This window comes from Carcharodon carcharias, chromosome 15 (assembly GCF_017639515.1).
Source record: "Carcharodon carcharias isolate sCarCar2 chromosome 15, sCarCar2.pri, whole genome shotgun sequence".
In the NCBI taxonomy this organism is placed as follows: domain Eukaryota; kingdom Metazoa; phylum Chordata; class Chondrichthyes; order Lamniformes; family Lamnidae; genus Carcharodon; species Carcharodon carcharias.
Window position 1 is genome coordinate 130,086,791 of NC_054481.1, and position 15,053 is coordinate 130,101,843.

General features: G+C 41.0%; 1 protein-coding gene across 4 annotated transcripts in view; it reads right to left on the reverse strand.

Annotated features, from left to right (window-relative positions):
- Positions 1–222: 222 nt before the first annotated feature.
- LOC121288047 (guanine nucleotide-binding protein G(I)/G(S)/G(T) subunit beta-1) overlaps positions 223–15,053 on the reverse strand; it is a 77,486-nt gene continuing 62,655 nt past the window's right edge. For all 4 annotated transcript variants that reach the window (XM_041206314.1, XM_041206313.1, XM_041206316.1 and 1 more), the window contains exons 6-11: positions 11,586–11,748; positions 8,664–8,730; positions 7,605–7,806; positions 4,031–4,247; positions 3,519–3,632; positions 223–1,746 (exon numbers count right to left, since the gene is read on the reverse strand). In XM_041206314.1, coding sequence (XP_041062248.1) covers positions 3,526–3,632; positions 4,031–4,247; positions 7,605–7,806; positions 8,664–8,730; positions 11,586–11,748 — 756 coding nt within the window. In that variant the 3' untranslated portion in view covers positions 223–1,746; positions 3,519–3,525. The remainder of the gene's footprint in view (positions 1,747–3,518; positions 3,633–4,030; positions 4,248–7,604; positions 7,807–8,663; positions 8,731–11,585; positions 11,749–15,053) is intronic.

A 15,053-nucleotide genomic window follows, 5' to 3' on the forward strand; every position in this document is an offset into this window, starting at 1 on the left:
TAGTTGGTGCAGCATGTCCTCCCATGCAATGCTGAAGGTATGCGCGGAGTGTTGCTGATACCCCATCTAACAGCTGAAAGTAGGCCAGAAATGGGGAATGGATATTACCAAATTTCTTCTGTTCAGTGTCAGGAGCTTTTGAAGTTTCTAATTAATGATGGACAATCTTGCTTCTGTGAGTCTATGGAAACATATGCTAAAAGTAACCAGCCGAGACATACCTCATGTCAAACTGCTTTATTACATCTTAAATAACAGTACATTTTAATATAGTTATCTATCTTGCATCCAGCTTTCTTGTAGTACACCAACTTCAAAATTAAATACAAAAGGCAAAAGGAAAGGAGTGAGGAGAGACCTACAGAATTAATGGAAAGGGTTGCCAGTCCAGGCCTACGCACAATTACAGCACATCTGTACAGGTTTGCAGGAACAGAATGAGAAAGCCACTAATGCTAGTAAAGAGCACTTCTGTTTACAGTAAAGTATGGTGCAGAAAACTCTGCCGTTCAACTCAGCAAAATCAGAAAGCCAGAAACCTGTTCTAGAAAATGATTCTAACATTAAGCTTTCTACATAAAGAATTTCAATTTTTAATGTATAAACAGGATGGTTTGTTTCCTTAAGAATCATTCAAGGTGAAGATCATTTGAACAGGCCAAGTTTGTTGTGAGAGCACTACTCCAGAAAGTGCATAGCTTTTTTATTCTTCATTGTTTATGCACAGAGTAGCCATGATTACAGCTGCAATGGTTACAATTTAACAGGTGTGTCTTAAAAGAACATCTACTGACTTAATTCCATAAGCACTTTTTGCAATTCTACAGCATGCTTCTATAAGAGTAAACCCTCCCATGGCAAAAGGAAAAACAAAATAAAACCTCCCAAAAAAAATTAACTTAGAAACCTCAAGATCATTATTTTCAACATTGACTTACATCATTTGATACACACATTGACCAAATCCAAGCACAGGACATCTGCGGCTGCTACAAGCAGGAATCTCCAGTAAGTGTGGGCAGAGTGAGCCCTGAGCAACTTTACTGAGAAACCCACCAGTTTAAAATTCATTGGGGAGTTTTTAATTTTTCTACGTAACCCACAAGGTGAAGGGGGAAAATATTACATTATTTTAAAAACAAGCATTCATTACCAGGACTGTGTGCTTGGTTAGTTTAGTTCCAACACATTTTAAATGCAATATTTGTGCAACAAAAGGTCCATGACACAGGACAAGACCAAAAAGAAGATAGCTCTGGGACTAATTTACAGTCATTGACAAACCAGGACGATGCTGGTCTAGGACTCCCTTGTTTAGCAGAAAAATTTCATACCAGCAAATTCCTTAGCTAAAAACACAACTTAAAATTGAGATGCGTGTTAAAACAGAACTTTCAACCCTTAACTGACAGCAAACCTTCATGGATCTAAAATTTTAAACTACTGAGAAATTAGCTGTTTATTCATGATTACCAAGTTTATTTTATAGCTACATTTTGTGGGATGATAGTGTTTTCTCGAGACAGAAACAAAATAATGGTCCCAAAAGGAATGCGCAATCTCATTTTTATACCACAGAATCTTCCATTTAAAGATGCCTAACATTGTGCTCTTCATTATAGCAAAGGTTAAAAGTACATTTTGCCCTTTGAAGTTGGGGGTGTCCAAGTCAGTATCAGTGGATCGGATATGCAATGTCATTGAATGTGGAATGGTCTTCCAGTCACCATGGAGTCCATCTGCAATCTGGAAAGAATGAAGAAAATTTGATTTGATGAGTTTTGTACTGTTGTTCTTTGTTTAGACAGACATTGGAAATAAAAACTTCCTGACTGAACTAGTCTTTGTGTACAATTCATCAACATTGTGCCCTGGGACTTGATGTTAGTCAGCCAACATGTCTACATCACACTAGTCAGAATGTTATGATGCGACTCCCTACTTTAAAAATTAGCTTAATCCATGGTGTCACTTCTTTGTAGGTTAAGCACCTTGGTTAATACCTTATTTTTATACTCAAAACACATGGAATATTCCCCAAAATTTCTAAATGCACATAAGGCCATTTGATCCATTAGGTAATTCTAGCAAATATGAACCATTCTGTTCTTGAGGGACAGTGCTCAAGCAAAAGGATCCTGTTGTTTTTCTCATCAAATGTCAGGGCTCCCTACATTGTAGCTTGCAAGGTTCTGGGAAAACTATTTTGGAACACATGTATGAAAATGTCATGGGCTTGCCTTGTTCTACATAAGATGAATTAACTAATTTAATTTCCAAATATTTGCAGAGCACTAGGTCCAATTTTCAAATGTGGGACAGCAGGTAAAATGACAGAATTCCTTCACTCAAATGAAACTTAGGGGATACCCGTGGAGTTTCTGTGGTCTACCCTGCCTAAATGCAAATTAAATATTGGTAACAGTGATGAATAGCAGCTTGAAGTTAGTAGGGTAACTTTGCAAACCACACTGACAGCACAGCCTTAAATTAAAGAACCACGCATATTTGAAGGGCAAATGTTAGGCATAGTAACTTGAAGAGCAAAATCATGACCACAGCAGAGAACCACTGTGGGTCTCACTCTACAATTTTCTAGAAGCTCGCATATAACAAGATACCAAAAGGTGATTCCCTAACTACCCAAATATGTCATCAGAGTTTGAGGGGTGCAGAATGAAGGAGGATACATTGCTCATGGTACTATAACTTGCTATACACCAATTGTTTTACTTAAAACGAGCAAAATATGGTAGCCAAAGTAAATTTGATAACATGCCCTTTAATAAATGAAGAGCCATTCTTCTTGCACTTCATTGGTTTGCTTTCTAAAATCAGATCCAGAATATATTTTGGAATTCTATTTGATTCAGCCCAACATGAGGAATTACAGCACTTTAGAAATAGCATGAAGCTTCATTCCGGCAGCTGCAGCAAGATTTTTCATGCCCTCTCAATTACTTGTACAGAAACCTGTAATGTTACACTGCCGGAAACAGATTTTCTTTCATGTTTGTGCAGTGAGACTTGGACAGCAAATTTTTCTCTTCACGAGGTATGAAAAAAGCTAACTTCATTATTCAGGAAAATTGAGAACAAACCAGTATATTTTTTAGCATTTTAATAAAATGCCAATCAAGACATGGAGGCCAATTGGAAAAGATTTCCTAAGATTCTCCACAGTATCACCGATGAACTGTACCACTATTCACTTGCAAAATTCTCTTCATAAACAAAGTGATAAAGAAATTGTATAGGATACATTCACAATGACTGCAAAATTGGTGCAGGGTCATAAGACAATAGCTATTAGAAACAAAGCTACCAATAACTCATTTTCAGCTTGCTGTGATCTGTAAACATACTAACTGAATTTTCCTCTAATAATAGCGCAACTTGCTTTTGCAATCAAACTGATTTTTTCACACCAAATTTGAACTTAACCTAATCGCAAGAAACAAGTTTACAAACAACACAAATATGTTGGATCATCTGCAGACAAAAACTGCTCAACGAACCTAAAATTTAGTTCCAGATCTTCAGAAAACTATCCCATGATCCTGTTGCAACTGCCATGCCATCATCAGTAACACCCAGACAGCTTACACGATTATCATGGCCAGCCAGAACACCTGAAACAGTAAAGGGAAAAATCTTTAACATAATTTGCACTTGGGTTTCAGAAGGTAGGGGAGCAATACCATAAAACTAAAGATGACCTCCATTCATTAATCTGGATTTAGGGCTAATTTGATTGAGTCCAGATTTAGATCTCTGGCTGCATATCTTTGGTGCTTTATTTGAAAAAAATTAGTTGATGTTTTCTGCCATTACAAGAATGATGAATACATTTTCCCAGTGTTAGTTGTAATGATGCTAGTTTGTTAAATTGCATAGCAAGACTCAGAAAAGTCATAGGCTATAAGGCAATTTTATATTTACTTAACCAAAATCTATTTTACACAGGAAATATTTTCATAATTTACAAAATAAAAGCAGGGCATAATTAAGGTGAAAATGTGTCAAGTACCAGCACGGTCAGCTTTCAGAGTATCCCAGACATTGCAGTTGAAGTCATCATAGCCAGCTAGCAGCAGACGACCACTCTTGGAGAATGCTACAGATGTAATGCCACAAATGATGTTATCATGGGAATACACCATCAACTCCTGATCAGCACGCACATCAAACAGCCTGCAGGTGGCATCATCTGAACCAGTCGCAAATGCATTTCCATTAGGGAAGAACTGAAAGGCAATAGAGCTCATTAAACACTTCCGTGGGCACCCCGGCATTTTACACACTTCCGTGGGCACCCCGGCATTTTACACACGTACGTGGGCACCCCGGCATTTTACACACGTACGTGGGCACCCCGGCATTTTACACACGTACGTGGGCACCCCGGCATTTTACACACGTACGTGGGCACCCCGGCATTTTACACACGTACGTGGGCACCCCGGCATTTTACACACGTACGTGGGCACCCCGGCATTTTACACACGTACGTGGGCACCCCGGCATTTTACACACGTACGTGGGCACCCCGGCATTTTACACACGTACGTGGGCACCCCGGCATTTTACACACGTACGTGGGCACCCCGGCATTTTACACACGTACGTGGGCACCCCGGCATTTTACACACGTACGTGGGCACCCCGGCATTTTACACACGTACGTGGGCACCCCGGCATTTTACACACGTACGTGGGCACCCCGGCATTTTACACACGTACGTGGGCACCCCGGCATTTTACACACGTACGTGGGCACCCCGGCATTTTACACACGTACGTGGGCACGCCGGCATTTTACACACGTACGTGCGCACGCCGGCATTTTACACACGTACGTGCGCACGCCGGCATTTTACACACGTACGTGCGCACGCCGGCATTTTACACACGTACGTGCGCACGCCGGCATTTTACACACGTACGTGCGCACGCCGGCATTTTACACACGTACGTGCGCACGCCGGCATTTTACACACGTACGTGCGCACGCCGGCATTTTACACACGTACGTGCGCACGCCAGCATTTTACACACGTACGTGCGCACGCCAGCATTTTACACACATGCATCCAGGCATTTCAAGCATTAAGACATAGGCAGGCATTTACAACAGCTTTTATCTATATAGCACCTTTGTTGTAATAAAGCGTCTCAAGGTGCTTCAGAGGCGTTATAAAACAACGTATGACACTGAGCCATATAAGGAGATATTAGGGCAAATAACCAAAAACTTGGTCAATGAGGTACATTTTAAAGAGTATCTTAAAGGAAGGAAGAGAGCTAGAGATTTAGGGAGGGAATTCCAGAGCTTAGGGCCCAGGCATGAAGGCAAATCCAAAGATAGTGTTTAAAATCAGGGATGCTTATGAGGAGCACAGATATCTGGGGCTTTAGGGCTGGTAGAGATCAGAGAGAGAGATGTGGCTATGAAGGGATTGAAAACAAGGGTAAGAATTTTAAAAAAGCATTAACTGGGAAACAGTGTAGTTCAGCAGTCACAGGGATGATGGGTGAACAGCATTTGGTGGGAGTTAGGATACAGTCAGCAGAGTTTTGGAAGCCTGCCTGGAATTAACAAAAGTGTGAATGAGGATTCAGCAGATGAGCTGATGCAGGGACAGAGATGGGTGATGTTATAGACGTGGAAATAAGCAGTGTTGGCAGCATCACAGATGTGTGGTTGAAAGCTCATCTAAGGGCCAGGCATTAATTGAGCTCACCAGCAGCCTGGCTCAGCTGCATAGTTGTCAGGGACAGAACCTGTGGTGAGGTCCAAAGGCAACAGATTCAGATTTCCAATACTTCACTGGAGAAAATTTCTGCGCTCCCAGGGAAAACAGGAAAGAAAGGGTTATGGAGAAAGGTTATCTAAACTGATACTCATATTTTGTATTTCTAGGCTCCTGCCCTCCTGAAGTGTTCTTGTGATGTCAATTACATGTGTCTTAGAGTGTCCAGATTAAATGGGGTGAGCATCGTGGGCTTTAAGTGGCAGCTGACCCTAAACTGCTGAATGACAAAAATGCTCAAGCAGTTCAATATGCAGCAAAACTCATCAACACTGTTTTGCCCCTGGAGCCAGGTGACCGCAGATGGCCTATTATTTTGTATGCCAAGGCTAAACCAGTGGGAAACAATATTATAGTTTCTCCTATATTATAGTATTGAGGAGACTGGGCCTATATTCTCTAGAGTTCAGAAGAAAGAGAGGTGATCTCATTGAAGCATACAAATTCTTACAGGGCTTGACAGGGTAGCTGCAAGGAGGATGTCTCCCCTGGCGGGTGGGCTCTAGACACGGGGGACACAGTCTCAGAAGAAGAGGTAGGTCATTTAGAACTGAGATGAGGAGGAATTTCTTGACTCAGTGGTGAATCTTTGGAATTCTCTATCCCAGAGGGCTGTGGAGGCTCAGTCATTGAGTATATTCAAGACAGATATTGGTACATTTCTAGATATTACAGATGAGAGATATAGAGGAGGAAAGGGTAGATGATCAGCCGTGATCTAGCAGAATGGTGGAGGAGGCTCAAGGGGCCTAATGCCCTGACTATGCTTCGATGTTGCTGTTTTTGCAGAGCTTTGCAGAAGTAAAATCACCAAGTTGTCTTCAAGTGATTTAAAGGAACATGAAAATGAGCCTTTATGGGTAACCATTCAATGTTAAACTTTGAATGCAAAGTAGAAGTAGAAACATGCTTGAACCGAGATCTGCTCCAACTTTGAACCCAGAAAAAAGTTAGATACAGTATATTTCCTCTTACAGTAAGTTAAACATTTAAATAGACACAAGTCAGGAGTGTGAAGGAATACTCCCTACTTGCCTGGGTGAGTGCAACTTCAACAGCAATCAAGACATTTCACTGCCCAAAGCAGCTTGATTGCCTCCCCCACCCATTACCTAAAACATTCATTCTCTCCATTACCAATGCATAGTGGCAGCATTGTGTACCATTTATAAGATGCACTGCAGTAACTCATCTTCGACAGCACCTTCTCATTCTGTGACCTCTACCACCCAGAAGGACAAGGGCAGCTGACGCATGGTAACACCACCTGTAAGTTTCCCTCTTAGCCACACACTATCCCTGTGGTTCCTTCATGGTCACTGGATCAAAATCCTGGAATTCCCTTCCTAACAGCATTTTGGGTGTACCTACACCACATGGACTGCAGCGGATCAAAAAGACAGCTCCCCACCACCTTCAAGGGCAACTAAGGATGGGAAATGAATGCTGGCCTAGCCAGTGATGCCCACATCCCATAAATTTTTTAAAAAGTACTTGATCTTTGCTGTGTCTACGAAAGTTTTTTGATCATATATGTTGTTAATTTGACATGTTTCTTGAGTGTCAGCGCAGACTCGATGGGCCAAAAAGCCTCTTCTGCGCTGAGATTCTGTGAAGCCTTGTTAGTTTCAGCTCCAAAGAAATTCTCAAACCTTATTTTTGTAGAAATATTTTACTAAGCTAGGGGAAGGATCAAAACTATATTTTGTTGGTTCTGACTGACTAATGATTAGAACAGCATCACTCCAGTCAAGCACGAAACAAACCCACAAAAGATAAAGCTAAACTTACACAAATGGCATTTATGTCAGATTCATGTCCAGTAAAAGTCTGTCGGCACATGCCATCTCGAATGTCCCAAAGTTTGCCTGAGGCATCGCAAGCACCAGAGACAAAAAGCCTTGTATCAGGGCCAAGAGAAAGGCTCATGACATCACCAGTATGGCCAGTGAATGTGGTTGTTTGCTGCCCGGTTTCAATGTCCCAAAGAGCACTGATGAGAGAAAATGTATAAAAGTAAATAGCTTAGATGCAAAGGAATGCTTCAAATTAGCATTTCAATAATCTCAACTGCCAACGTTTCATCTGAGAAGTTCTAACATTTCAAATTGTGTTTAAATCTGCATATAGCTTTAACCCAAGTGTTGTGCTCAGGATAACTAAACCAAGAAGGCTGCCAATTTAAGCAGAATCACAAATTCTGCAACAAGGTTAAAGTAAACATGGAAATATAAAGGGGTCAAATGCATCCTCCTGATTTCGCCCATTTGCTTGGATAAAATAATTAGGTTTTTATGTAAAACTGTAACAAGGCAAGGCCAACTTATTTACTATATCCTATCATTCCGTTCCTTGCTCATGGCTGACAAGCCATTTCAATATCCCCCACCAAATCGATGAGCCAAGCAAGAAAGATGGAACTCATTTCTACTGCAATCATGAAGCAACATTTACTATTCAAGCTAAGGCTGGTATCTGGCCTGGTGTTGGCAGCTTTCATATGATTTTACCCATTATACTATGTTTAGTATGTAACTGTGTCCTTATTGTACTTCCACCCAATTCCTTGTGACCATAAGAAGCTCCGAAAAAACATTTTGCTTTTTTTGCCCCCAGATCTTTTGACAATAATTTATTCTGGTGACTCTTTCCTTACTGCACTTCAAGGAAACAGTCTTTGGACTTTTCAAAGTAGACTAAATGCACATGGTATAGAAAAGATGAAATTTTCAACACTGTGCCTAACGTTCATTCAGTATCCCGAATACTACATGAACATAGGTTGTTCACTTGACAGTACACTTCAAAACACATTTTAAAAATAGTTGGCAGCAAGACTTCAACACTCACCAAGTGGTGTCTCCTGAACTGGTTACAATTTGATTATCATCCAGGAAGCGGCAGCAGGACAGATAGCCTGTAATCAAGAATAGTTAAAGCAGAAATTATTAAAACTGCAAGTGTATATAAAAACGGCCAAAATCTGTACTCATTTTGAATAACTCTCTTCCTGTAATCTAGTCAAAGTTAAAGTTACAGTTAACGACAGTAACGTTGCAATATGCATTATGCTTATTTTCATTAATTTCTTTTTCTAGTATCAACTTCTTGCCGCAGTGTGGCTCCATGGACATCACAAGTCTTTCTGTAACCTGCCCATATGAGTATTATTTAAGGCTGTCTTAGCTGCCACCGCAACTGCAGGCAGCATATTCAGAAGATGGCACATGAAGTCACAGTGCCTGTGATGTCACTGGTGCCATAGGTAGCTGCCTGCATTCAAAGAATTGGACCATCCATAATACTGAGCAATGTAAAACTATTTAAACAATTGCAGCATTAATAAAACGTGTTCTTTTCCACCCCCACCATGGTTGAGGACTTGGTTTTCACAGAAAATTGAACCCTAGAACACCAGTTAAAAATCCTGGGATCGCAACTGTCCTTTATTCGCTGCCTCACTGGTCACCCCGCTCTCAACCCCTCACTGCCCTGTTCCCTTGCTGTCTACAGTGAGGGGGACTGCGGCGAGTGAAGCCAAAGGTTGGGTGTGGGGTGAGCAAGTGGGCAGTGAGCATTCAACGGGTGCACAACGATGACATCAGCAGCACCTCTGCACACGTGCCAGACATACAATGATGACACAGTGGCCGTGACTTCCTGTTCCAGTGTGGTGGCAGGACATACTGATTACTTATGGGACAATAGACACTGGTAAGTTACCTTGTTTCAATCAAGTTCAAACCTGCCCTCACCCACGTCCACAAATTTGTTGCAGCACCCACAGCCGAATGTCCCCTTTTAACTCAGGGAATGGAGGAAAATGATAATACCCATATTAACATAGGGCTGAGATCAGCTAGTTTGGTAGAATTCAAGTTGAATCTAGGACTTTCCTAAATGTCTCAAGTACTCACTGCAGCAAAGGAGAAAAATACTCATCTTAACTCTACACAAGGGGAAACAGGAGGAGTAAAGATTTGCCACATCAATTTATCAAGGATCAGCCATCTGAATACCAGGATGTTCAAACATTGAGGATCTGTTAACATCCTGGAAGGCTCAACCTTCTGAGTGAAGCAGTTTCCTCTCATTCAAGTCCAAAATAGCTGACATCTTAAACTGATACTGAGAGATCTACAATGCTGTTGTCAACGAGTCTCCATGGGGATGGCAGCCTGGAACTACCACACAATCAGTATAAATGTGTCTCAGCTATTTCGAAACAAGAACTTGGAAAGGTTGCTGTTAAGATAGTAAGTATTTCTTTAATTCCACAAAGTAGTATTTATTTACAACAATTTTGCACAGGTTTGGGTCAGTTATCACTAAAATTGTTATTGCCATCAATCCAAGAATTGGGTTTTAATTCTGTCTTTCATGCTAAGATGCAGGAACTAACAGGCCATGCCCCTTAAGATGACTAGTGACAGTGAAATTGTGCGAGATTTGGCTGAAATCAGGGTCAGGGAAAATAAGCCTTTTACTCACTATAGCTGGGAATTTTAATGGGTGAAGTCCACTACCCCTAAGTACTGAGATAGTGTACTGCTATTCACTAGCCAGACTGCAGTACCATCAATATCCAGAACATCAGCGAGGAATCACTGAATCACCATGCATTATCTACATTCTGGTCTTGTTAAATTCAACTGGAACTTTTAGCTCCAGGGGTGAAACTTCCAACAACATTTAAAATAGTTGTCTTTTTCAAAAATTCAATAATGGGACGTGGGCATCGTTAGGTAGGCCAGCATATATTGCACATCCCTAACTGCCCTCAAGATGGTGGTGGTGAGCTTCCTTCTTGAACTGCTGCAATCCACAAGGTGTAGGTACACCCACAGTGCTGTTAGGGAGGGAGTTCCAGAATTTTGACCTAATAACAGTGAAGGAACAACGATATAGTTCCAAGTCAAGTTCATGAGTGACTTGGAGGTGAACCTCCAGGTGGTGGCGTTCCCAAGTGTCTTCTACCTTTGTCCTTCTAGATGGTAGTGGTCGTGGGTTTGGAAGGTGTTGTCTAAGGAGTCTTGGCGATTTCCTGCAGTGTTATCTTGTAGATGGTACACACTGCATCAGTGGTGGAGGGAGTGAATGTTTGTGGATGGGGTGCCAATCAAACGGTCTGCTTTGTCTGGATGGTGTCAAGCTTCTTGAGTGTTGTTGGAGCTACGCTCACCAAGGCAAGTGGAGAATATTTCATCATACTCCTGACCTGTGCCTTGTAGATGGTGGACAGGCTTTGGGGGAGTCAGGGGTGAGTTACCCACTGTAGGGCTCCTAGCTTCTCACCTGGCCTTGTAGCCACTGTACTTCTACAGCTAGTCCAATTCAGTTTCTGGTCAACGGTAACCTCCACGATGTTGATCATGGAGGATTCAGAGATGGTAACGCCACTGAATGTCAAGGGGCAATGGTTAGATTCTCTCCCATTGGAGAAAGTTTGATCAGTGGGTTGAACTGTATGAAAGGTTTTGGGAACCTCCCTCAAATAATCTGTAGTTTCCATAGCTCTTTCTGAACTTAAGAACGTAAGAAATAATAATAGGCCATATAGTCCACGAGCCTGCTCCGGTATGCAATTAAGGTCAAGGCTGAACTTCTACATCAGCTCCACTTTTTGCCAGATTCCCACATCCCTTACCATTTGGCAAAGTACAGCCTTACATAGGGTCAAAATGTCCATTAAAATTAATACAAACACCTGTGTTTTTATATGAATACAGCATCAGCCTCCAGTAAGAGAAAAGATCTGTTGGGACTCCTTACCTGTATGCCCAGCCAACTCACGACTCACACGGACATTTCCTTCACGGGTTTTCAGGTTATAAATGGAACAGATGTTATCCAAACCACCACAAGCAACATAGTTTCCAGAAGGAGCATATGCACAAGTCATGACCCAGGAAGACCTCAGAGGAATGGCATGAACCTATTGTTCGGACACAAAGAACAAGATACAGTACATCTTGAAGTGGTGCCTTATTTCTAATGCGTGAGAGAATATTGTCACGCCAAATTGATTTAAAAATTCACCTCATTACTTAGCAATAAGAGCTTAAGATTATGAATTTGCTTTGTTTTTTTCAAAGCCAATTTTGTTAATTGACATTGTTTTTACTGTCTTGGTTTCATAATTAATCTATTACACACAGCAACCACAAAGAATGTAACTCAAGAGTCAAATTCATCTGCACTGATACTTGGCTGAACATCAGAATTTGTGTAACTCTATGACAGGTGTGGTAACAGTTTCAAGTGGAATACTTTAGATACCAGACAATACACTAGCTCGCCATGACTCAAACATTTAACAAGTTCAAAAAAAAATGTTCAAATGTGAAAACACTCCCATCACCAGCTGGATTTTTCTATCTTTAATCCTTAATGTCAATCTACACAGTTACAACTGTATTATTCATTCTGACAAGATATTCATTTCTCCATTTGAAAAAAATATTCTGAAACTTCCCATATTAACACCACAGAATTGCTTGTAACATCATATTTACACCCAAGCCTGAACAGATAAACATGTTGGATGAAGACAACAGTTAAGCACTCTCCTGAAGCCAGCACAAAAAATGTCAAAAGCTGTTTTCAGAAGGCTTCACCTGGTCAGTCTCAACCTAATTCTTAGTAGATATCAACACAGCACACGTGTTGCAAAATTCAATGAATCTGAATGAAAATGAAACAATGGAACAAACTAACAAGTGCAAGTTTGTGGTTGAATGTTATTGGGACAGCATCACTTTTGCATCATGAATAGCATACATTACCTGTTAATGCACAAATAATTCACTAGCAACAGACAGTGGCAACTTAGTTTTAAAAAAGGTTGATTCAACCTAACCTATTAAAAAAGTGCATTTCAATTATGATGCTGATCCCAAACAAGTATTCCATTCTTCTGCATCAACTGTTCATAAAAATGAGCAAAAAATTCAAATCTATTTCATAAAAAGTGAACAAACATCCATGAAGCATAGGAAAACGTTCAGAGATCAAAGGCAGTTTAACAAAAACACTTCCATGAGCTAATCAGAAAACACCATTAACCACTTAACTAGTGACACATCTACCAGAAATCCCCCAACACACCAGAAACAAAACCACAAGAGACCCATAAATTCTTACAATTTACAGTGGCAAACACGATCTGAACCAAAATGACAGGACTTGGTTTCTACCAGAAACTGTTAATTTAGAGAAGCTAGGACAAATGAAACATTTTCTCAAGAGCTTCAGTTGAAGTCAATTCTTATTTTTTTAAGATCACACGTTATAAAAAATGTCAGTTGAAGGACAGCTAGACGGGTAGGAAGAAAAGACAGTAGTTGTATATGTCAATGCAGTTTTCTCCCTTCTCTAACATGACAGATAAATGTTCGGAGTTACTTTTATTGTAGTACAATAGAAAAAATAAGGTACACTATAGGCCAGAAAGGTGTATTTTTGCCAGTGTTCTGATCAGGTGGCTATCAAGATGCAGTGACATTACAAATCAAACCTGTCTTTGCATTAAATTTTAACGTTATGGTTACTTGTCACTACATTATCAAAGTGCTATCAACTATTATAGATTAGAAAATGCCCTGGAGGACCTCTGACTCACGGACTATGTACTGGGATCTAATTATGACAGCACAGTAAAGTCATCATGGAGATGTTGAATATCTGAACAACTTTTTTTAATACGGTATAAAATAGAATCCCTTTATCTAAATTATTCTACAAAATTAAAGAAACACATCCCATGTTGGCTTCATTTTCAATTGATTCAATCTTTACTGTTTCCCATTTGGGCCAAAAATTTCAATTTGATCTTTTAAAACAAGTAGAGCAATCAATAACCAGCTGTATTTACATAGCACCTTTGAGAAAAACATCCCAAAGTGCTTCACAGACGCACTGGACGTACTGTGCCAGTGAAGGAGATATTGGGAGAAGTGACCAAAAAGCTGTGTCACTAAAATGGGCTCGAAGGAACAAATTCCACGGCGTGGGCCTATATGAAGGTGTAGACAGCAGTGGTGAGGCAAAAGGAGGGGTGGGGTTTGGTGGCCAAGTATGTCATCAAGGCACCCTACCAAAATTGAAGTCAGTGGCAACTCGTGGGGAAATTTCTCCACTGTTTAGAGTCATAACTAGCTCAAAAATAAATGGTTGGGTTGCTGAAAGTCAATCACTGCTGGAGTTCCTCAGGGTAGTGTCCTATGCCCAATCATCTTTAGTTGCTTTACTAATTATCTTCCCTGCAAAAACGGTCATAAGTTTGCTGATGACTGTAGTGTTCAGTACAATTTGCAACTCCTCAGATGCTGAAGCAGCCTGTGTTCACATGCCTTGACATTCAACAGCACTCCTATCGCCGAATTCTCCCACCAACATCCTGAAGGTTACTACTGGCTAAAAACTTAACTGGATCAGCCATATAAATACTATGGCTTAATACAGATCAGAAGTTGGGAATTCTGTGGCAAGTAACTCACCCTCCTGACTCCACAAAGCCGATCTACCACTACAATGGAATACTTGCCTGGATGATTGCAACTTCAAAAACAGTCAAGAAACTCAACAGCATCCAACACAAAACAACCCGTTTGATCATCATCCCACCCACCACCTTAAATATCAAGTCCCTCCACCACCAGTGCCCAGTGTGTATCATCTGCAAAATGCACTGCAGCAACTCTCCAAGTCTCCTTCAACAGCACCATCCAATCCCATGACCTCTACTACATAGAAGAACAAAGGCAGCAAATGCAAGGGAACACCACCATCTGCAAGTCTCCTTCCAAGGTACACATCATCCTGACTTGGAACTATATTGCTGTTCACTCATTGCTGCTGGATCAAAATCCTGGTGCTGCCTCCCTAACAGCACTGTAGGTGTACCTACACTACATGGACTGTAAAGGTTCAAAAAGGCAGCTCATCATCACCTTCTCAAGGGAAATTAGGGATGGGCTATAAATACTAGAGCTGGTTTGATGGGTGGCATTGGGGATGCCAGTGTAAGGGGCTATGGGCTATATTAGATGTGTAAGTGGGCAGTCTTTGTGATAGAAAGGTTATGGGGTCACAAGCTCAGTTTGCTGCTGAATGAAATGCCAAAGCTGCAAACAATCTGGTTTAAACTGAGATGGCAGATGGATGGAGGATGACATCATCACTGAAATGGGTAGGGATGTTGAAGCAGGGAGCAATGACAGCTTCAGCTTTCCTATTGTT